We start from the raw sequence: 24,017 nt of genomic DNA, 5'->3' as shown, positions 1-24,017 counted from the left end.
ACATTTGAATAAACAAACTCATCAGGCGAAGTAATCAAATGATAAAACTTCATGAAACACTAGTAAATTGTTTTTGCAAGTGGACTCCCCCTTGACCCTCCCCATATATATATATATTGCAGTTTATGCCTTTTTATTTCTTTTGATTGTTTGGTAATAGAGGATAGAATCAGTCTGAATAAATTATTCTTCAACATGTTAGAGTTAGAAATAATTTTCAGTGTTAATGAACTCTCGTTTTTTTCATTGTACAGTGCTACAGTAAAGTAAGTCATTTTGATTAAAAGCAACAGTTTAGGCTTTATTGGCTGTGCATTAAAGCTTCATGACCATTGACAACATTAGTTTCAGAAAACATTAATAAATAAAATATTCATAATCCATGCATACATGCAGATCAAAATGTTGTTGCAGCTTTTAATCTTTGTTTAACTTTTAAACTCTCAAATGTTATTAACTAACAAGCCAGTACCATATCTCATATATTTGACAAAGGGAACAAGAAGTGTTAGAAACTGAAAAAAAGAACATGATGCTTTTCAAAACAGTATGCAGGCTAACAAACCTGTTAACAACCCCAGATTTCCAGGGATTCTCATGCTTTTACCTGGCTTTTCCACTGACCCAAATTTGTGTTGGAATAGTCAAAGCTTATAAGCACAAAATAATAAACCTTAATGTCACAAGCATAGTTCCCTGTTTTAATGAAATTGAACCTTACTATTTACTATATGTATATGTGTGTGTGTGTGTATATATATATATATATATATATATATATATATATACATATATAGGTTCACTTCTAAATTTCGAAATCCCAAAATCTCGAGCTTCAGGACATCAAGTTCAGAATCTCGAGATCTTGGAATCTCGAAATTGTGAACCCTCCCCTGAAACACCACTAAACACATAAAAAGCAAGTGTATGCAGGGGGGCAAGACCTCTGAACCCCCCACAACTTAAATATACCAACTCAGATATCGCATTACAGCGAGGACAAGGGAAATCTCCCGGTCCACGCTGTATGCCGATCTCTGTTCAGGATTTCGAAGTTTTAAAACTTTGAACATATAATCTTCGATCATATGAGATTCGAAGTTTTAGACTTTGAAATTCTGAAGTGGACCCATATATATATATATATATATATATATATATATATATATATATATATATATATATATATATATATATTTACACACACACACATACATATATATATATATATATATATATATATATCTGTGTGTGTGTGTCTGTATATTTTTCCTTTTTTCCTAGACACCATTTGGCTCGTGAAATGAGTGAAAAAACATGCTGGATAATGTATGCTAACAGTAGGTGGTAACACACCAGACCCACTTTCTCCATATTGTTAGAGTTTGTTTATGCAGTACTGCTGAATTTCCTCTTATAGGCCTCTATAAATATATAAACAGTTTTATAGTGCTTATTTTGGAGACAGAGGATGTGATTGGCTGAAGGCTGTCCTGCCCTATTCTCCTGCCTATCCATTTAAAACGAGAGTAGATCTGGCTCTAACAAGTGGCATACAGAGCTGCATTCATTTTGTCTGCATTACCTGTTAAACACACAGAGGAGCAAAAAGGTAAGCAATGCATTTAAAAACTCTAATGTTTTGCAGAATGATGTGACTCTTTTAACAAACACATTACCACCTCAATCTTTTTGCTTTATAGTACAATGTATTAGTACAACATGGGTAAGTAGCTTTGACTTTCATGTTTTAATGCAGTTTACTGTATGTTATTTTTCTGTGGCTTCTGGGCAATTGTTTAACAGTTTTCAGTTAATCAGTATAACTTTCATTAATGAAAGATGTTACTAAATTTTCTTGTATTATGATTATGATATTCTTTATAAATGCAGAATGTAATATAAATTACCTTTGTCTAGGCTTTTCAACATATATATATATATATATATATATATATATATATATATATATATATTTTTTTTTTTTCTGCTTGAGCTTTGCCTTGCATGTGGTATAATGAATACTTCATAAACATGCACTATTACAAAAAAAAAATACAATTCCATCTCCTTAACTGACCACAATGCAATAATCATACCATGCACAGCTTCCATAAAAATATGAATAGTTCTGTGAGCTGGGCTACCAGATGCTTAAATGTTAGGGTATACATTATTAAATAAATTTCTAGAAAAAAAAAAACAGTGCAGAGAAGAAATGTTTGAATGGCTGAAATATTTTAAAATTTTATTTCATATTGTCAGATGTATTTTTTTAGAAAGAGCCTTTTTTCAATATAAGATTTTCCTGGTAATGTTCCAATGCAATTTATTTTCTTTGCTTCTGCTGACTTGTCAGAAAAGTTACTGTCAGATACATTATTTCTGGATTAACATTTAATCTTACTTTCACCAGGACAAACAGACTAGAAACTGTTTTTGTATGACGTGACAAATCATGGTCAATTCACATTTGATCCTCTGATGCAGAACTTCCACAAGTGTTACATTTTTGGCAAAATTTGCTCCACAACACAAACAGTGTTGTGGCTAAACATTAGCTTTATATCAAAGTGCTACAGGTTTTGTATAGGGATATTTATTAAGGTGGGGGGGGGGGGGTAGAGTATAAAATGCGGAGGTTCAAGTGCCTTTCCAACACTTCTGTAATGCAAGCGTTTCACATCAAATGGGATTTTTGTCAGGGAACTAGCAAGGTCTTGCACTTGGTTTAAAACTGTACATCATAGACTGGTACGAGAATATGTCTAATTTGTTTCGAGTTCCTTGATAACTGCCAGTTTGACTATGGCAGCTGAATCCACTAGTGAAATAGTGGAGATGTCATAAGTAGTGCTGCATTGTTTTTTTGTAGGGCTCAGGGTATAGCCTGCCCTTGGCTATTGGCTCTAACATAACTTGCTATCCATAATCATTTTATTTTTTTTAAAAAAGTTTCAGCTAATAAAAAATGTGAAAAGAGCTGAGAAGTGGGAGCAATTCACCCATTAGAACAGAACAGAACAGTTTACTAAGGAATGTAATATTTTTTCTCTGTCCTGCAGCACAGTATAAAGTGACAGTGAAGAGCCTTGAGAAACTTTTAGTATCAGACTGAGTCTAGGGAGATTTTGTTATAGATGAACCAGGAAGTTCCCATCACACACTAAGGTCATAGGACTGGTGCATTATACAATTAGCTGTGCCAGTTTTCAGAGTATTGTTCCATGTATTACTTAGTGAAATATCAGATCTCCTTATCCACGATATGGGAAAATATATGGTATAGTCAGCAAAACTCCTTAATAGTAAAGCTAGGAAATGTATGGTAAAGTAACAAATAACTTCCTACTCCTAACCATGTATTTCCAACAGCTGCAAATCTGATGTTTTGAAGTCTTCATGGCTTAGGTAGAGTTTCATTGTGCAGACGTGAGCTTGATTCCCAAAATCTTCACTTTTTTACTGTTTAGTAAGTGTTAATAAAAGCCAAGAATTTAAATTAATTTAAGAGGCTGGTGAATACAAAAGCTAAACACTTTTCATTTATGTTGACTGGAAAACATTATTACAGTGAGTTAAGAGGATTCCTCTGAACATTAGTGCATTTTTACTAGGCTGAGTGAAATATAGTCTAAAAGCTGTAATACTTTCCCAGATGAGCCACTAGAGAATACATGTAATTGTTTTGATCTTCTGAACTGTCCTAACAAGGACCAGTACAGCAACACAAAAAGAAAATCAGTCAGGTGTGAAGTAAAAGAACAGCAGAAGAAGAGGAAATGCAGATCTCACAAAAATGGTACCATCTTAACTTTTATTATTATTAGGTCTGTTTGCCTGCCTTTAAGTTATGGAACAGCATGAACAAGACTGTAGTGAAAGCCTACAGAAGATTATGTTTAGAACTGATTTGTTTTCCTAGTACTCATTGAAACAGAATAACACGTTTCAGTTATTTACATTCAATAAATGGTCTTGTATGCCATTATTATTATTATTTTTGTTATCAAGACAGGCCCTCAGCATATAAATGGCTGTTTTCTTGGATGATCTCGAAGTATATCGGATATTTGTACCTTATGGAACTGGAAGGTCTGGGAAGCAAGCCTGTGTTTACCTGACTGATTGCACAGTACTGTAACCCTAGGCTTCACAGGCAGTGAAGATAACTTTAATAAATGTAATTACAAGCAATGACAGAGTTGTATAAATGAACAGTGAGACACAACAACGTGTTTTAGTTGTAAGTGTGTATAGGTGGGCATAGTCAGGCACAGGGACAACAGTCAAGCACATGCAATCCCTTCTAGTGGTGCATCAGAACTATGTAATAGTGCCTTAATGCACCTACAAAAATAGACAAATTGGCTGTGCTCAGATTCATTTCCACCCATGTATTAAACAGATAATATTCTTGTAACAGACAATCAGATGTTTGCAGTACCAAGGTACAGTACAACAGAGTTACAGCAATGGCTTATAGAGTGCTTCATACTGGACAGGCACCCACCTGAGGCTTTTACAAGTGAAAGTACATGTCGGGCTGCACCTCAGTAAACCAAGAACAATCTGGGGGAAGGTGGGTGCATGGTGCATGCTGTGCATGTCAAACTCAGATAATCATTAGTATTCTCACTGTGCAGAGTGGTGAATTACTCAAGTTCCGATGATGACTGCAGATTTTGAGAATGAAAGTATACTGTTTTCTCAGTCTTACATAATGATTTTTCTGACCCATTGGGAGGGTGGCCTAATGGTTAATGTGCTTGCCTTATAAACACAAGGTGCAGGGTTTGAGTCTCACAAGGGATAATTGGCTAGGCTTAAAATAGCTCGCAAGGGCAGTTAGCCTAGTATGAACCTATTACAATTCCCATAAAGTGGGTTTTGACAGCTACTGGCTAGACAGAAATTATAGTCCAAAGCTAAACAACAAGTGATCAGATGTTTACTTACTTGTTATGTTAACATCAATATATATATATATATATAAACAAAATGTCAGTGGAGAAAAAAAAATCTCCTACTGGCTAACACCAACAGATAAATATAAAGGTGCCATACATTCTTACATTTATAGATGTCTAGGTGCTTTGTTCCAACATTCTGTGAATTGCTCAAGTCATGACAAATGCATTCATAAACATTTTAAAAAAGAGAAATTCAGTAAGGGTATATACATATGTTTATTTTGAAGGCATCAGTAAATACATAACGATCAATCTTCTAATATGAAAGGGACTGAAGATGTGGGGATATATTATTTCATAAATGGTCACGCTAATGCAACTTTGAAAAATGGCTCACAAGGTCACAACATCTTTGTAAGCACATTGTGCACAAGGATGTAAAATATGACTCACTTATACAGTGTGACCAGGTGCTTGCTAAACTATGTTTCACTTTTATGATATTGCTGCAGTTGTATAGATTGCTTTGATTTGCTCTGGTGTTATTTTATTCAGTGAATAAATAAAAACTACCTTTGCTCATTTATGCAGTACATTTTTCTCTAAATATTAATTATCAGCCACCATACTCTGGCATTCCCAGCTACAACATGTCTACAGAATCAGAACTTTTGAAATGCTGGCAGTGTATATTTCAGATTGTTAATTTTGTTTAAAAAATGTCCTTCCTAAAGGATATAAAGCACTTTCTGTAAGGTCAACAAAGACTCTAAAAAAGATGCATAAATCAAAGTAAACAAAACACTATTAAATATGTGAAGTGGGTTCCAGCGTTTAAGATGTGAGACAATTCCCTGTGAGCTAACAACACCGAAACCATAAGCCCAGAGCACCGCTTTGCCATAGAGTGGTACAACTGAAAAGGAAACTCGCCGCGGATTAAACATTGTATAGCACCATCGCTACGTTCCCTAAATGGCTACCTGGTTGTATTCTAACAAAAGAGACAGCCTCATTAAAGGTGTAACACTGCAGTCACTACTGTGTTTTTCAAAGTATGAATTATGAAAAACACAGTAGTGACTGCAGTGTTACACTTATAGTGAGGCTGTCTCTTTTGTTAGAATACAGCCAGGTAGTCGTTTAGGAATCATAGCGATGGTGCTGCACAATGTTTAATGCTGCAGCAAGTTTCCTTTTCAGCTGTACAGCTCTATTTCAAAGCTGTGTGGCAGGATTATGGTTTCAGCATTGTTAGCTTGCAGGGAAATGTCTTGCGACCTAAACGGCAGAACCCAGCTATGGTGGGGTGAATGGGGCAGCTGTCCTGGGTGCAAGATGTTAGGCGGCTTGAGTAGAAGATCCATTTTTTTTTGCACTTAATGTAAACACGAGTGTTGGACAGTAGGAGTTGGAGCATTAGGATCAGGTACTCCTTTTTTTTTGTTTTGCTTCCTATGTAAAGCATGAGGGCATAGGGCACAAGGACCTGGCAGTACTTATTAGGAGAGAACAGCGGCGTCCCAGATCAGAGAATGGACTTTTTATTCTACTCCTCAACCTAATGTTGAGGGGCACCAGATTGGGGAGCAGCAATGGGCACCAAATGAGCCAGCTATGGTTCTGGCAGTGCCTGCAGTTTTAGATGCAGATAAAAACTTCTGCTTACTGTTACAAATTTTAGGGCTATAATTAAGCTGTTTTAGGTGAAACGATACTGACGCTTAGTATGCTGGGCTCAGATGGATGGATATATTTTTAAAGTTGTTCCTAAAATACTTGTTAACCCATGAAATTATTTTATTTTTAAACAGCTTTATTAATTTTATATATATTTGCTAACAACATGGGTTCATATATACATTAATAGAAAACAAAAACTATTGCAAACATTTTCTTTCTCATGCATTATATATGTTTTATTTTTTAAATGTTATTCACTCCAGCACTACATAAATTGCTTAAGACCTGCCTTCCCTTAAATTTTATTACTCCATGAAATGATTTTCTTTCCATACCAAAAATACGTGCTAACACAAAAAGTAATCTTTTAGATCAGAAGTATGCTAATTTATATAGCAAAAAAATGTATAAAAACATATAATAGAATAAAAATACTTCAACAAGAACTATGTGCAGTTTATTTAGCAGTGAGAAGTTATTCCAGATTGCCACTGTCTGAATGTTCAGACAATGGGATTATTTGTAAAAGGAACCTTCTTATACAGTGAGTCAAGCATACTGTGCAGTTTTCACAAAGTTACACCTAAGTCACTATAATTCAGCCATATTACAACATTCTCTTTTCAAAAGCTTGCACCATCAGCTGACATTATTATGAAACAAATATAAAAAACAGAAATCTCTAAATCAGTTTGTCACTGAGAAGACATTTTAAATATTAACTACAACATCTATTATACACAGTTGGTAAATGAAAGAAACAGTCTTCGCAGAAACATAATCACAAAATATGATAGGCTGTATCGCCTGAAAATACTTATTTTGAGAATTTCCCCTGACAAACCTTCAATTTGGGATGCCCACATAGCATGTGGGATCAAACACAATTTGGACTGATTTATGTAGTTTGCCATGTTACAGTATGTTATTGTGAAGTTTTCAGTTTCTCTGATTTATGTAGTGTGCCAGGTTATATTGTTATTGTGAAATTTTGTGTGAATTTTCTGTGACTCAGTCTCTTTCTTTTCTTACAATGTTAACATTTATGCCATGTTTTGTTTCATATCCTTAGTCTTTATTTGTTTCAGAATCATCACTGAAAAATTTGTTTTAGTTATGAAAGTAAATTATAAATAAAAGTATGCTCTTGTGCAGAGTGTGTACATCCCCCCTCTGTCTGTCCATATTCTCATGAGTTGGCATAGGTAACTTGTGTGCAGTGTGTAACAGTGAGTTAGTGTGTTGTGTGATGGGGTGACATCCTGTTCAGGCCTTGCACTAATGGTTAGGATTGTCTCAGGCTACCTCTGATTATACTGAAATTAGATTAAGCATTTAATTAGAAAATGAATGAATAAACAATCAATAAAAGTCAGTATACCTTTCTCTGTTTTAAAGCTATCACTTTGGACAACTAACCTTTCACCAAAATTACAGGTTTTCAGATCATAACCCTAAAATCATTACCAAGACATATTTCTGTAAGTTTAAACCAGAAATAACAGTTGAAATCTATTGCCCACTTTTCAGACTAAGTTCTCAAAAAAAACAGTGGTTAAGAAATTATAATAGTCATATTCCACAGCTGACATTATGATGATGGCGATGACAAGGAAAGGTGAAAGTAGGGTGGCTGCCCTGTACCACTTGTGACCTAGATTCAATAAGCAGGCTTACCTGCTTTGAGAGTTGACCATAAAAGAAGGACTCACCTACTTAGTTTTAGTTTTGTCAAGTGCTGCAGTTGTCGAAATGGAAATCATATGTTTTGATCAGCTTTCATTTTGTTGATGAATGCAGCTGTGTAACTACTGTATTAATGCTAGATCAGCACATGATGGGGTTAAGAAAGTTTCTCCTCCTCCTCACTGTCCTGGCTGTTCTGCAGTCTTGGAGTTAGGATGTGTGTGTGTTTGTGTGTGTTCATGCACATGCATGCACACAAATACAGAGTGGGTGTAGGCTGCAAAACCCACTGTTTTACTAACTTATGTGATTTTTTTTTCAACAGTCTGTTCAGTGAAATAGGTTGATGATTTTCCAACTGACAGTATGTACTCCTGATGAAAGAGACTATAATCTCACAGGTCTACTTCAGAAAATCAAAAGACCTTATTATCAAAGACAGAATCATTGAGATGAAAACTTCATAATCTGAAAACATCTAACACCCGTAACTCGGAAAGCCATCCTCAGGAAAAGAACCATTTGGCCACCAGGACACAAAAACAGATAATGAAGCATGTAAAACCGTCCAAAGTGGGGAGCTTTGCCCCCCACACCCCCTTACTAAATATACCACCTCCGAGATTGCACTGCAGTGGGGAAAGGGCAATGTTCACCATGGTGGCCGAGTGGTTTTGTTCCAGGGGTTTGTTTTCCATGGTCTCAGTGTTTGCTGTTTTCAGGATTTGATGATGTCATCTCCGACCATCTGGTCTTTCAATACTTTCAGGTAGACTCAATCTCACACATGTATATTACATATATGTATATATGGTTTCCATGCACTCTAATGTATGTACATGTTGTTGACAACTGTTTTTGCCATTGGAAGTAGTCAAATACACTCATAGTAGAGACTATGAGTGAGCAAAGGGAGCTATACTGAATTTTCCTTTTGGTGAGGAGATGTACATGAGTGGGAGTGCATGCTGATACCAAAACTTTCAGATACACTGAATGTTTTGCCATTGGGGGTGTGTATGTGTATGCATGCAAGTGTTTCTTGGTTAGAGTTATAGTAAGAGCTAGGAAAGAAATTTTGTATTGTGTATTTTTACTTCTGTGTATGTTTATGTGATTGTCTTGTTGTTGTTGATTGGTTCTCTTAGGAAAAGTTTTTTTAGTAACTTATTGTGTAGGGCTGGGGCAGGGGTAAGGTTAGGTCTAGCACACACAAGTTAAGTGGTGTAGGCAGGCGAATCTCAATGTGAATTAGTCTGATAAAAACATGTGCATTGCAGATGGTTCATAGGGATGAAATGTACTTAATTGGAAAAAACATTAACTTTAGCAGATTTATAAACTTGGTAAAATGGTTTTAAGACTTTTAACCTCAGATTTCATATGTACATCTTAAATCATTTTAACTAGTTTCATTACATATAGCCAGTCACATTACTAACAGAAATCCTTGGATCAGACTGGGTGGTGTAGAAGATTAGGAAAACTTCTTTGGAAAGTGACTTCAGGCTTAAAGATGGCCGGCTGCAGCCTGAAGGGATCTAAAGATGATGTTCTACCTGTTATTACTTAATATTAATAATACACCGGTCACTACTTTTCCATTGCCATAGTTTTAAAGATAATAACATCACCAAAGGCCAAACATTGGTTAATTACCTCATGTGGAGTATGGTCTGATCAACTATCAATGATTGATCTAAGGCCCTAAAAGTGTAATTGTGCACTAATGCTTCCAAGGTGCAAACAGACAATGGTCAGATTCTGCAGGCAGGTTCCTTTTCAGCAGGCAGCAGCCAGATCCTGAAAGTAGTGTCCAAGTACACTGGACAATGATTAGACACTGCAGGCAGTGCCCAAGACTTATTGGCAGTCATTAGATCCTGTAGGCAAAGACCAGTTCCTACAGACAGTGGCGAGATCCTGTAGGCAGTGCCTAGGTATAGCAGACAGTGTCCATCCCCTACAGATAGTCCCCAGTTCCCTCAAGTAGCAGTCAGATTCTGTAGGTAATTTCCATTTCAGGTGACTGGTGGCCAGATCCTGCAGGGAGATCCCAGATTTTTCAGGGAATTTCCAGGTACAAGAAACAGTGCCCACACCCGTCAGACAGTTCTCAATTCCTACAGGTAATGCTGAAGGTAATGCTCAGGCTGTGTGAGTAGGGGTCCGAATTCTTCAGGCAGTACCCAAGATTAGCATTCAAATGTGCACACACTCAAAGCCAGATTATACTCATGGGAGTGCAGTGAAACATTGTTTATTTAAACAAATATGGAAAGCGTAGTTACTACAGCGATTGCATTTGTACAGTTCCCTTAAGGACTTCTTTGTAAGAACTCCTTATTTACTCTTCTACTTGTTTTGTTTTCTGACAGACATAACTTGGAAGATGACGTCCTGGAGCATATGGCTGTTTCTCTCAATTTCCATCATTCTGTTTACAGGTGGGTACCAGTAATACAGTAGTTCAGAGAAATTTGTAGTCTTTTTTTCTTTGTTAATGGCCTGGAAGTTCAAATTTATAAATGAGACAGGATTAGTCATGCCCAAGAATAAAAGGAGGTATGTGCCTTAAAATGACAGTGTCCTGTAAAGGGTAAAATGTACTATATGTGTGTTGTTTTACTACTGTGATGTTCACACACGTGTGCACATTGTGCAGGAATTACCGCTGATGCACTTTATGCAAACTGTCACTGTGATTCACAGATGGGTGTGATGCTATACTTCACACTGGGATTGCCACATTAGGCTTCTTACTCAGCATAAAGGAAGAAACCAGGGATATTGTCTGTTTTTGGACATGGGCTACCACAGAGCACAGTTAGCAAAGAGAGGCTGTAGCCTTCAAAATCATGCAGTGTAGGAGCCTGGCAAAAACTGGGCAGCAAGTGTTAGCATCTGGTAAACTGACCTACAAGTCCAGTTTGCTACCAGAAGGCACATATGATGAGTTTTGTTAGTTTAATTGAAGCCCTTCTTATATAATAAAGTTACAAATAAATATCAATTTTTAATTTTGATGTTGAGAAATGCAACCAGCAGTGTGTCTTTTTTTCTATGGCTCACAAAAGCAATATCACAACTGAGTGGCAACAACTAACTGTGTTAGATATGAACACTCACCAAAAGAATTTCTTACTAGTAAAATTGTCAAGCTCTCCCTTTCAGTAATACAGTCCACATTCTTTTCTGACAATAATATAATCAAATTCTACTTCTCAGCTAAATTAGTCACTGAAACACTTTCTCTCTTCTGTTCATTAAACATAATCAAGAAATCCTCTTTTTGACTGACATAGCCCAAGCTAAGTGGGTTTAATATTACTTAAACCAGCTGAGACACAGCCCTAGAACATTTTCTGAATATCCTTCTGCCTTTATAGGATAAATATCTTCCACTTACTAATGGACATATTAAACAAAGCTCCTCTCATGGCTAAAACTTCATTTAAATAAAGATGATACATCATATACATATACATGGGTCTATGTTTAGCCATCGAATGGCTAAACATCGAACCCTATCCATCGAACGTTCATTCAGTGGGCGTTCATTTTTTTGACAGGGAAAGTAACTAGTTGGCCAACACTTCCATGTCCCACACACAGTGGTATTTCAAACCTACCCAGGTGGAGGGCTTTGCCCCCACCCCACCTAATTGTATATACCAACTCTGAGACCGCAGATGGGGAAGTGTTGGCTAACTTGTTACTTTCTTGTTTGCTGAAATGAACACTCGCTGAATGAATGTTCGATGGATAGGGCTTGATGTTTAGCCATTCGTTCAAATGTCATTTGATGGCTAAACATAGACTCCATATACACACATGCACAGATAATTCAGCAAGGCTTAGAATGAATGCAAAAAAATGCTGTTCTAAAGCTACCTACCTTAAAATACAGCAGGGCAGTACCTAATAACACAAAAGAAAATATTTTGTATAAAGTTAGTAACTTATAGGAATAACTAAGGCTCCATTTTAAGCTGGAACACAGCATGAAGTTCCCATGATATCAAATGCCTCTGCCTTATCAGGTTGATTTTTTAACAGGTACAAATTCTAACTCACTCTTCTGTCCCATCACTCGATAAAACTTAAGCTTTACTTCAAACATTTCACCCCATCCTTGCCTTTCAAAAGCTGACTATTCAAGAAATTAATGATTGGCTATGAAAAGTGCCCAGTTATGAATCTGCAGGCTCAGATGCTCTCACCCCTAAATGAATAAAAACTTGGAATGCAAACCCCTTCAGCACATGATTAATCAATTGTACCTTCTCTCATCCCCTAGAAGGGATCCACAATAAAACCCTATTCAAGCAAGAGACCTCTTCTTCTCCCTTCATATCTTCCCATATTTCTTCTTAACTACTGTTAATTATGTAGAAAGAGCTCTATTGTCTCAACTCACCTCTCATCTTAACTACCTACAACATGCCTTCAGAAAGGGGTGCAACACTCTGTATCACTACCTATGTTCTTATTAGTATGAATCAATGGAAACTCACTTGTCCAATCTGACCAAAGTCTTTGATTTGGTACATCAGCATCTTCTTCAGGAATTAACACAATGTTGTCCATCACCCATGCCTTCATTAGATGCACAGTTATCTCGGTTAGTGTACCTTCACAGATGAAGTAGGAAACACCCTACACACCTTTAACAGGTTAGTCTGGTAGTCCCCTAGGACTTTATCATTGGTCTCTTGCTGTTTCTATTTTCATTAACACCTTCAGGATGAAAGCCCCAACATTCCAGAATAATTTTAGAAGGATGATATGGCCACCTGGACTTCAAATACACCCCAGTTCTGCATTTACTCCATAGCTTTCAACTGTCCGGATTTTCTCAAAATGTCTAGATTTTTGCCTCATATGTTTGATCTGTTACTCATAAAATTTGTAGTTTTCTGGAAAATCTTTGAATATTGAAGTCGCTAACTAGTGACAGATATTTGAGTTTCAGAATTCATGTCCTTCAGAAAATGCATGCAAATGCAAACCTATTATTTTATCAACTTACTAAGTTTATAAGAGCAACATTTAAAATGTGTTCCTCTTTTCTGAGCTTTTGTCCTTCCATTATTTTTGCCTTTTTCCAGATTTCTTGTACTACGAGGCTGAGAGGTATGATTTACTCCACATCTAAAAATTACCTGAAAGCAGTTCACTCTTTATTTATTTCATAGTTTTAACTCTAAATGTTAAGAAAACTGAAATCATGCTCTTTGGTGCAGCTATGAATGTATCCCAGGTCCCCAAGACTGGCTTGTTACCTCAGCATGAGGGTGCACTTTAGATTCTGTACAGCACTTTAAATATCTATATGCATGGGGCATAAAATGAGGTTAGACTTCCCTGGTGGAGGCCAGGAAAACAAAAGCTTAGTGCTTCCTAGGGTGGGGAGGATGCCTTGCTGATATCAGCTCCTTGCAGAAATGAGAAGTGGATTGGTGTGGTCCGCCCACTGCATGTCCCACTCACAGGATGTTGCCATGGATGTTTGGGGTGGGAAAAAAACAAGAACCCCCCTAAGCAGTATGACATGGACCCAGGACACCTTGACCTCTTTGCTAGTCCCTACCCTTACTGGAGTAAGTATCCGGGGGAAGCCAGGAGTGGTAGGCAGACATGGCAAATGAGGAGATGCATTAGGCTCTGCTGATGGTCAGCAGTGGGGAATAAAAAAAAATCCCTGATGGCTGTAAGCATAATGGCTGTGCTATGATCAGCTATTATCAAGATGGTGAATAAGTGGCCAGACTCAGGTCAGTTAGCTAGGTAGTTAAGGAGATATGAAGAGCCCAAAAAAGAAAAACATACCCATTGGAGACCAAGTGTTGTTTAGTTCTGTGGTGGGCTGGTCAGTGAGGGGACAGTTAAATGTACTAGCACATTTATCTTCTGTAAGTGAAGGTGATACCTCATGGTAGGCAGTTGCCACCTAGAGGAGCCTTGGTGGTCATACAACAAGAAGGAAGGATGAGATCCAATTCAGTGGATGCTACGCAAAACTGAAAAAAAAACATCATCATATCTCATTGTTTTTCTCAGTACTAACATCCTTGCATCAAACTAAGTGGTTATTAATATTTTTAATTGGTTATACCCCAAAATCTCTTGATGGGGTTGTGAAGATAAAGTGATTTCATTTTACAATCAAAAACTAGAATTTAATAAAATCCTCACCATTTATGCTAATTGCCCAGTGCAGGCTGTTCAGTTAATATGATGATAAAAAAATGTGATTCAGAGACAGGTATGGTGCAATAAGAAAGACCTCATTATCAGCTCACTAACATATTTCTGAATCGAACACTGCGGTCCATATATCACATTAGCTAAGGCAGCCTCCTATATGAGTGCGCACACACATAACGCAAGCAGACATTCTCAAACACACACCCGCATCCACTCATCAACAATCAATCCCTCTTCACACTCGATCACACTTGCATGCACAAATCCACACACACATCCACTCATTATCAATCCCACCTCTCATTCAGTCACACTCGCATGTACAAACCAACACACACACACACACACACACACACACACACACACACACACACACATTCATGTAGCTCATTCATTGCCTTCACTACCTTAATGCTAATGTCCCCCAAACCCCTATCTGCTGTGAACGTAAGTGCACTGTGAGTGCCCCATAAGACTGGACGGGTGACTGCCATGATTTTACAGGGGTTGCATTTTCCTCCTAAAGTAGAAATGTGGACATATCTATTACAGAACACATAGCTAAACAGCATTAACCACTCCCTTGGACTACCAGATTAACATGGCCCATAACTGAGTACAATGCCCCTTTTGGGATGCACCTTACCAGACACCTGCAGCAACTGGAAAGACCCCAAAAATACCTCACCAAGAGGATCAAAGGGCTCAAACAGATGCCATATGCTGCCCGGTTAAAGAAACTCCAGCTCTACTCAGTGGCATACCGCCTGCTCAGAGGCGATCTGTGCCTGACGTATAAAGCCATGTCCAACCCGGAATTAATGGACATGCTGCACCTCAGAAAATCCAAATCCCATCGAGCTACGCGCTCGAGAGACTTGAACCTCAGCACTGAAATAAATAGGACATGCTGGAGGGACAGATTCATAACCCAGAGGCTCCCTTCACTCGGGAATAAAATTCCAGTCCAGGTTAGACAGAGTCCCTCATTGACTCTCTTCAAGAGGAATCTTGATGAGTGGATGGGAGATCATAGGTTTACCCCGGGTATCACTTCTGTGTCACTGTTAGACAGAGGCACAGTATACTAACCTCGAAAAAGGGCATAGCAAAATTAATTTAAAATGGGTGGCGAAAGCCAAACACTCTGGCTAGGCTTATAAATGCCCTAGGGCAGATAGACTAGTATGAACCTATGAACCTATGTAGTTTCACCCATAAGACCTCTCTCCATACTGAGGCCCCTGTGGGGGAATACTTCAGGTGTACACAGGTGTCTGAATTCTGAGCTATGACCTCCACATTGAACTAAACTGTTTGAATCCCAAGGGAGTTTCTTACTTCCCTGATATAATTTTATAGTGACACAAATTACACTGTAGTAAGATCATTTAATGGGATAATGTTTCTCCACCTACAAACCTGCACTGATAGTATGTTGATCCTCTGCCTTTTAACTTTTGCTGTTAACAATGTCAGTCCGCCTTTTGTAATGGCATCCTTAGACTTCCTTGTTTGATGACCACCAACCAAATTACTTTTCTGTTTTTAAGGTTTTAAAAATCTGAAATGCAGCTACTTCTCTCAGCCTACATGAGATGAATGATGCAGCAAATTTCAAAAGGACATTGCATGAGATGCCACAAAGGGAAAAAAGGCTAGAGTGGTGTGCTAAAAACAGTAGACGCACCTTCAGTCAAAAATATGTGGGAGTACTACTTAAAGCATGTTTTCTTTTGCTAACCATTTGAAAGGTTGTGACCTGCACTGTAGAGTCCTGTAATGTGGAAACTGAATGTCCATAAAACTGGATTTACATATACTAAGTACAAGACTGACATTTTTAGAAATATTCTTTTTTCTCCGATGTGTGATGATCTTGGAGATAGTATATAAAAGTTTTGGGGGTGCAGGGGGTCTTATCCTCTTGCAAAAAAGAACTTTAAGGGAGAATAAATTGTTTGCTAATTGTTCTTCTCTTGAATTTTTTTTTCAGCATGTTGGGACTCAGTATCTTGAGCCTCAACATTTCAGTAGGGAGCTGTTTTCCTTACATATGCAGATCCTGGAGCTGGATTAAAGGGACTGAAAATGTTTTATGATGAATGAAACTTTACAGTAAGGCAGATCTGTACTTCAAATAATTTCTCTGGAGATGGGCACAGTAGAGCATTTCATGAGATACACTGTGATCACAGAACGTAATGAGGAATGACCCTGGGCCTGTGGCCAGATTGGCTTTCCCTGGTACTATAGCAGTCATGAACAAGTGAAACTCTTCCCCAACTACAGCTTAATCACAGATAATGTTTGCCTGACTAGTGCATAGGTGTGGACTGTTATTTGGTTAAAGAAGGAGGTAGCTAAAGTACAAATAAAAGAATGTCAGTCAATTGCCTTTCTGTCGAAATGTGCAGTGTTCTGTTTTGTAACATGCTGTGCACCTTTTGTACATAATGTGGGTGGATATAGGCACAGATGGTTATACTGTGCCTGTTATTGAGCCCTCGCTGTTTACACCTAGAAACAAACATTGCCTTACTATACTTAAGCTGGTTGAAGTTGGTGAAATGAAAAGAAGTTATATCTGTGTTTCATTTATACCTGTAGATACTTGAATGCTCATTAATAATGCACTTTTTCTCCTTTGTTTTCTTACAAATGTCTTGAAGGATAGGTTCCTAAATGTATACAATTTGATGTTTGCATCCAAGCTGCCACAGATCTACACCCACTTTTTTTATAATCTCTTTTTGATTTGGGCAGGCCTTCCCTTCAAGACTGATAAGCTTAAGTTGCTGTAAGTTAGACCTCCAACATCTCATCTAAGTCCCATTCAGCAGTGGTCTACCTGCCTGCGCCTCTCTAGAAAGGAACTTCCTTACTCATATCCTAATACTGTTTATCCTATGTAAAAGAGTATAATTTTGCAGTCCTAGGTTTGATTAACTCAGTCTTGCTTACAAAAGTGTGTGACTATGAGCAAGTCACTTAAACAGACTATGATAGGTAGGGCACCCCTGAAAAAGAAGAAGTTGTAGCTAATTGGCTTTCCCAGTTAATAAAAAATAGCTTTTCAAGCAATACAGCTGTCACCAGGGTTTCTAGAGTGTCATCATGTGGTTCTCATCAGTACCACCTCAATTCCATTTGTGGTGAGGAGACAAAATGGCATGAAATCAACATGCTGCATGTATGGATGCATCCTGCTCCATGAACTGGTATGCATAGCTGAAAGCTGCCAGTCCACAAGTATTGCACAAAGTAGCTCAGGCCTACACTTTCGCTCTACCATTTTTGGACTTGGGAACCCACTGTTCCTACCTGGAAAAAAAATCCTGAGAGAGTACTTGATCCTTTCCTCAAATAATTTGGGTTCTTAACTGGATCTGAACCTCTGGAGTCATATTAAGTTACCCACCCTCCATACCCTTAGACTGCTGATTATCCTAGTAGGTACCATGTATCCCCCCCATCATCATCAACCCCCTTTGTCCCATTTTCTATATGGGGTCGGGGTGATGTGTCAATTGTTGCCACTGCTCTCTATTCAGTGCCACTCTCCTACCTTCTTCAATAGTTATGCCTGACTGTCTAAGTCCTTATCTAACACAATCTATCTAACTCTTTGCTGGACACCCTTGTTTTCTCTTGCCTTCTTCCTGTCTGTCTCAAATCTTCTTCATAAGATTGTCTTCTGCTTTTCTGCACATGTGCCTGAACCACTGCAATCTTTCCTCTTTGACCTTTTTTGCAATTTGAGCTACTTTGTCTCCTTCTCTTATGTCCTCATTTCTTTGTCTGCCCCACAGTGTGCATCCTACCACCCATCACAGGCACTTCATCTCCATCACCTCTGGCTTTCTTAACTGCTCTGGCTTTACTGTCCTGGTTTCTGTACCATACAGCAGTACTGGTTGCACCACTGTTTTATATAGCTTACATTTCAGATTTTTTGGCATTCTTTTGTCATACGGTACATCTGACACTGTGCCAGTTAGATGCAGCCCCTCTGATTCTAACTCTGACCTCCTCATCCAGGTTTCCCTTCTTCTCAACCACACCTCCAAGATACCCGAAGCTGTTCATCTGTTCCACTATTTTCCCTTCTGTCTCAATTCTCAGCTTCTTCTGATCTCCCCGATTTGAGGTATCCTTCCTCCCTCCATGTTATTCAGTTCAGTTTTGGGGTACTGGAATCATTATCACCTTTATGAGTTTATTTGTATGAGTATGCTGGTGCCATGGTACCAGTGACAATTCCATCTTCTACAAGTTACTCCCCAACTATCCCCAGTGCCCTTATCTGAATTTAGACTGTCAATCATTTACTTCCCAGGCAAGTTTGTGGGTAAATAAAATGAAGAAATGAGAAAACTCATTGCTACTACATCTTCCTGTATTCTGCATTATACATTGTTTCTGTGCTCAGTCATACTCTATGATGCAGGGAATTAAAGCTTCAGTCCTATCAAGTGCAGCATGTTCCTGCATTGTGTTCCTGCCCATTGCTGTGAGGTAAGACACGAAAGGCATCTAGCAGAGAATGCTGGCTGTACACCATGCCCACTGTCTTCTGAGTACATTCTGTATGCACATCACCCACTGAAATTTCTCAAAGGGGTGGCATGACAGTCCACTAAGTGGCAGCACATTATTTTTGTAATACATACCCTAAAGCTACAGTGTAGCAAAATATTTCTGAGAAACTCTAATGTGAAAAACACTAGCACACTTGCCGAAATCATTTGATTTGGTGCTTCCATGTAATCTAACAGTTTATGGGATTGCAGTGTTATTTTCATTCAAAAATTTATTTCAGCTTTTTTTTTTTTACTCAATTTATTATTCAGTTTCTGGATTTTCTACTAATTTTCTTCTTGTTTGTGCTTTTTGTAGTTAATGTTTCAGCTGATGAAGCTAATGGTTTTCTAAAAGATCAGGAAGCACTCAGTCGTGTCAAACGTAGTGGCAAGTGGCAGCGGACAGAGCCAGACTCTTCTTACTATCAACACTATACCAGCAATGGCAATAGGAAGGGGAACAATAATGGGGTAAGTAACATTTGTTTCTTGCATCCACAACAGTGTATAAACAAACTGACAATACTTTTCTCCTCTGGTCTGCTTTAATTTGTCTATATTGTTATTCTTTGATGTGCACTTTTTATCCTCATGTCTTGCTCCTGACAGGCTTTGAACCTCTGACTTTCAGTTTATCAGCTAACCTGTGCACCTAGATTCCATAGTTGTATGAGGAACAGGCTGAGTCACTGAGTCTGCAGGTTATGATGGGTTATTGGGCTAGTGGATGGGCATTATTCTTAACTGGAGCAGATTATTATGTAGTGATACTGGGAAAGTTCTTAATAATCTGCAGCCTTGATACTGCACAAAGGTACCACCTTTCTCCTCCACCATGTTCTGCATTATCCCATTGGCAAGCTGCAGCTGACTCTCAGCCAAATGGATTCCACCCAAACTGTCATTTGAGGCTATCCTGAACTGCCAACCCCTTTACCAAAACAAAAGATGTGCTCTTTGACAACTAACCCCTACCCTGCAAGTGAATCGCCCAGCACTTAGACACTAGATCAGATGAAATCACCAGTAGCAAAAATGGCTGCCCTGAACCTACACCAGCACCCCGGCCTTTTATTTATTAGGTTTTTAATGTGTTTGTTACTGCTTGGCAACTCACCTGCCCAATGGGCCTGCCCACTTTTAGCAGACACCCACGGGGATAGACGTTCTGGCATTAATCACTAGAAACTGTTAACTACAGTCAAATCAAGTGAGCAAATGACAGTAACAGAATTAAAAGGACATTTTCAAGACATTTAAGTTCAATTAGAATGTACAAATGACATTAATAAAACAGAAAACATCACAATAATCAACATTTTGTCCATTTTTGTCTGACTGTAGCCAGATTTAGTTTTAATGGGCTTTAACTGCAGTGAGGGCAGCTGAAGCTAATAAGACAGTGAGAGTTTGTATTAAGGCATGTAACATGTAAGGGAAAGAATATATAGACAGGGGTGTAATCAAAAGCTAAAGGATGGAAAAAGGTGAGGAAAAGGACATAAAAGCAAGGAAACTCAAAACTACATTAAAACATGCAACATTTCAACATGCAGATGAAGTTAAACTACAAACATAAAGAATCAAAGAAAAAGGTCAAGTTGAGTATTAAGAGAGAGATAAAAGTAAGCTAAAAGAAACAGTACACAAAGTGGCTCTGTTCACTCTTTGAGCCAGTCAGCTACTCCTGTAAATTAATAGGAAAAAGGAATCTAGGAGGAAAGACATAGTTTAGGGCTAAGGAAATGAATTAAATGAAGGGAAAAGGGAGGGAGTGCTACAGTTAAAAGCATAAGTAAAAATAATTCAGTGATAATATAAGGTACAACTAAATTAGAATTAGAGCAGCTATGAATATATTACTGTTTTAGGCAAGGAGGAATAATTTACACATCCTTCAGGTGCAGTCCCAATAAATAGCTTTGCTTATTAAATTAAATTAAATTAAATTAAATTATTATTAAAGCTATTGAAATGGAGTATGAAGATTTTTTTCCATCAGGCCTAGTGATTTTAGGTAAGGAATTCCATCCTAAAACAAGATAGTAACAAAAAAAAAGACCATCAAAAATATATTCTTTCTTTTGATTGCACAAATGAAGCTGAATTTCTTATTTTTAGCCAGGTCATACCAGTTAAGAAGCTTATACACAGAAGGATATTGGAAAGAATATAACAATCTATGGTGAGTAAATAGGTGTCTTACCCTGAGCTTCGTGATGAGTTTTCAGCAGATTAATTGTATTAGGGTAATGTGTTGTTCCCTCCATTAGACAGGCTAAGTCCAGCTTACACAGAAAACTGGCCAGGAGATAGATGTTTGCTTAACAACAGTTTGCATCACAGGAGTACAGTGATAACCTTAAGTCTCAGGTCACCTGCTAAGAAAATGAAGAATTTGACTCATCAAGGCAGCCAAGAAGCTGATGCATTTATTCATTAATTTTCCATTTACCTTCTTAATCTAGTTCATTGTCACTGGGAAGCTAGACACTATCCTGACATTCACTGGCAGCAAACCAGATAAATTAATCCTAAACGGGGCACCAGCATGTCACAGGACATACGCTTACCTAATTTTCAGACAGCATACACACCTATAGGCAATATGAAGGAAATACAATTTATCAACAACACATCTTTGGAATGTGGGAAGAAGGTAGAGCACTTACAGAATATTCCCCAAACAAAACAGAGGCTGTGCAGACTCTGGACAAAAAGCAACCCGACTAAGAACTGTGCTGGAAAACCACTGTGCCATCCTAGTAAGGGCATACAAGTCATACTTCAGCTTAGTGCTATAAATCACTTTACAGTAAATTACTTTTGCTTGTTGGTAGAAGGCAATCTGTTTAGTCTGGCCTTTAAATGACCTCAGCAGTTTGCTTTCCTTTCATCTCTATCCTCTCTGTCACTCTTTTTCCGTTTGTCCTGTGGCCCATTGAATGCTTCTGTTTCTCCCTTTTTCATTCTATGGATGTACCCAGATAACGGGTTTATTTCACATGACCACATCCTTCATTCAACACCAACTTATTGTTTCCTTATAATGAGGGGCTTCTGGTAGCAGAATAGACATTGCCAAAATGGGTAGCATTCCATTAGCTAGTATATTTGGAGGGATTATAAAACTACTGCACAAGGGCAGCTATTACTTAACAGTTTATATACTCAGGATATATGTAGAGCTGCATTCTTTTTTCTCATTTAAATACAATATACACATATATTTTCTTTGCTACTATCATCAGTACAACATTATATAAAACTGCAGAATTCCTGCCATCCCTTAAACCTCACTCCTCCTCTTGAACATTATTAACATTATATAAAACTGCAGAATTCCTGCCATCCCTTAAACCTCACTCCTCCTCCTGAACATTATTATGCATGTTTTGTTCTCACAATTTCCATTTACTTCTATGTAATTTTGCTCTTTTTCTGAAGATCCCTCTTCCAGTTCTTGTATCTCTTTTATAATATCAATACCTCAAATACATTTGTAGACTTTGATTTCTATTTTCAAACAATTGCTTTTTTTTTTGATAGCCAACAGAATTATACATAGTAAGGCCTTACTAAGTCTAGACAATTCAGATCCTTTATCCCATCTCAAAAGAATAATGTCCTTACTTGCCATTTGCTTAACCAATATTTCATTTTTAGCAATACCTTTACTAAAATTATCACTTGACATAGGCAATCATACATTTATATAAATGAAAACAAACCATATTGACATATTCTTAGCTTAGTTCCAAGCATTAAACATCACACACCATATTGGCATAATTTTAGTTACCCAATCATGTCAGTCAAACATTACATTGCTTATTCATATTCTGCCTTCTTTTAAACCCCATTCCTCCCCTGTATGTATTGTTCCCAGAATTCCCATTTTTTTCTATGTAATTTGCTTCTACCCTTTTCTAAAGATCCCAGTTCTAGCTATTTTTATCTCTGTTAGTATATTCAATACTTCTAGTACAATTGGTTTGGACTATGATTTCCATTTTCTAGTAAATGCTTTTTTGGCAGCCACAATAATTAGAGTCAGCAAGGCCTTACTATGTCTAGGCAATTATGATTCTGTACCACAGGATCATAGGATGATAGGATCATAGGAAGTTATTAGGCTATTGGCCCTGAGGCCCTTATAAGCCTAGCCAAGAGTTTAGCCCATGTTTAGACAAATCAGCACCCGATGCCCCTGTCCAGCAGGGACACGGGTGGAATCCCAGGGATGTATTTTCTGTTTCCCATCCAGTTATCCAGGTTGTGCTTAAAAAGGGGTAAAGAAGTACTCAGCTTGACATGGAGAGGGAGTCTATTCCACAGATGGGGGAGTCTCTGGGACACAAATCTGTCCCGCCAAAAAGTCCTATTGATGTCACAGGCTGAGGCTGTGCATGCAGGTTATATGAGTGGAGTTTGACTTGCGGATATTCAGCAGTTCCATCAAGTCGGGGTCCAAGAATACCTTGTATGCCAGACAGAGGCCACCTCTGAGGAGTCTGTATGAAACTGAGAAGAGGGCTAGGGCTTTTAGCTTATCTGTGTATTGCAGATTTTTGAGGGCCTGGATTCTCCTGGTGAGGAACCTCTGTGGTATCTCCAGCTGCTGCATGTGCTTTGTGAGTTACATGTCGAATTGGGCATTGTACTCAATAATGGGCCATGTAAGGGAAGAGTTCTTCTGCTTCTTTTGGCTTTTCCTGGTCAGGGGTCGCCACAGCAGATCACCTTGTCCACTCATGATTGGCAGTGGAGTTTTATGGTGTTGAGTTGCCAGCCCGGCGCCCAACCTTCCACAGAAGGCACACAAATGCACAGACTCACACCTAGGGCCAATTTAGAGTGTCCAATCAACCTACAGCATGTCTTTGGGATGTGGGAGGAAACTGGAGCACCCGGAGGAAACCCATGCGACTACAGGAAGGAC

General features: G+C 38.1%; 1 protein-coding gene across 2 annotated transcripts in view; it reads left to right on the top strand.

Moving 5' to 3' along the window:
* The first annotated feature begins 1,525 nt into the window (after window positions 1-1,525).
* The window catches only part of LOC122806718 (HIRA-interacting protein 3-like), a 48,345-nt gene continuing 25,853 nt past the window's right edge, over window positions 1,526-24,017 (top strand). Inside the window, exons 1-4 of one of the 2 annotated variants that reach the window (XM_044077363.1) lie at window positions 1,594-1,612; window positions 1,704-1,726; window positions 10,661-10,729; window positions 19,392-19,546. In XM_044077363.1, coding sequence (XP_043933298.1) covers window positions 1,723-1,726; window positions 10,661-10,729; window positions 19,392-19,546 — 228 coding nt within the window. In that variant the 5' untranslated portion in view covers window positions 1,594-1,612; window positions 1,704-1,722. Of the gene's footprint in view, window positions 1,613-1,703; window positions 1,727-10,660; window positions 10,730-19,391; window positions 19,547-24,017 lie in introns of both variants that reach the window. The other variant, XM_044077364.1, reaches the window with a different exon arrangement.

This window comes from Protopterus annectens, chromosome 7.part0 (genome assembly GCF_019279795.1).
Source record: "Protopterus annectens isolate FY-2018-M chromosome 7.part0, PAN1.0, whole genome shotgun sequence".
Taxonomy (NCBI): domain Eukaryota; kingdom Metazoa; phylum Chordata; order Ceratodontiformes; family Protopteridae; genus Protopterus; species Protopterus annectens.
This window is presented reverse-complemented; position numbering and strand designations above follow the sequence as displayed.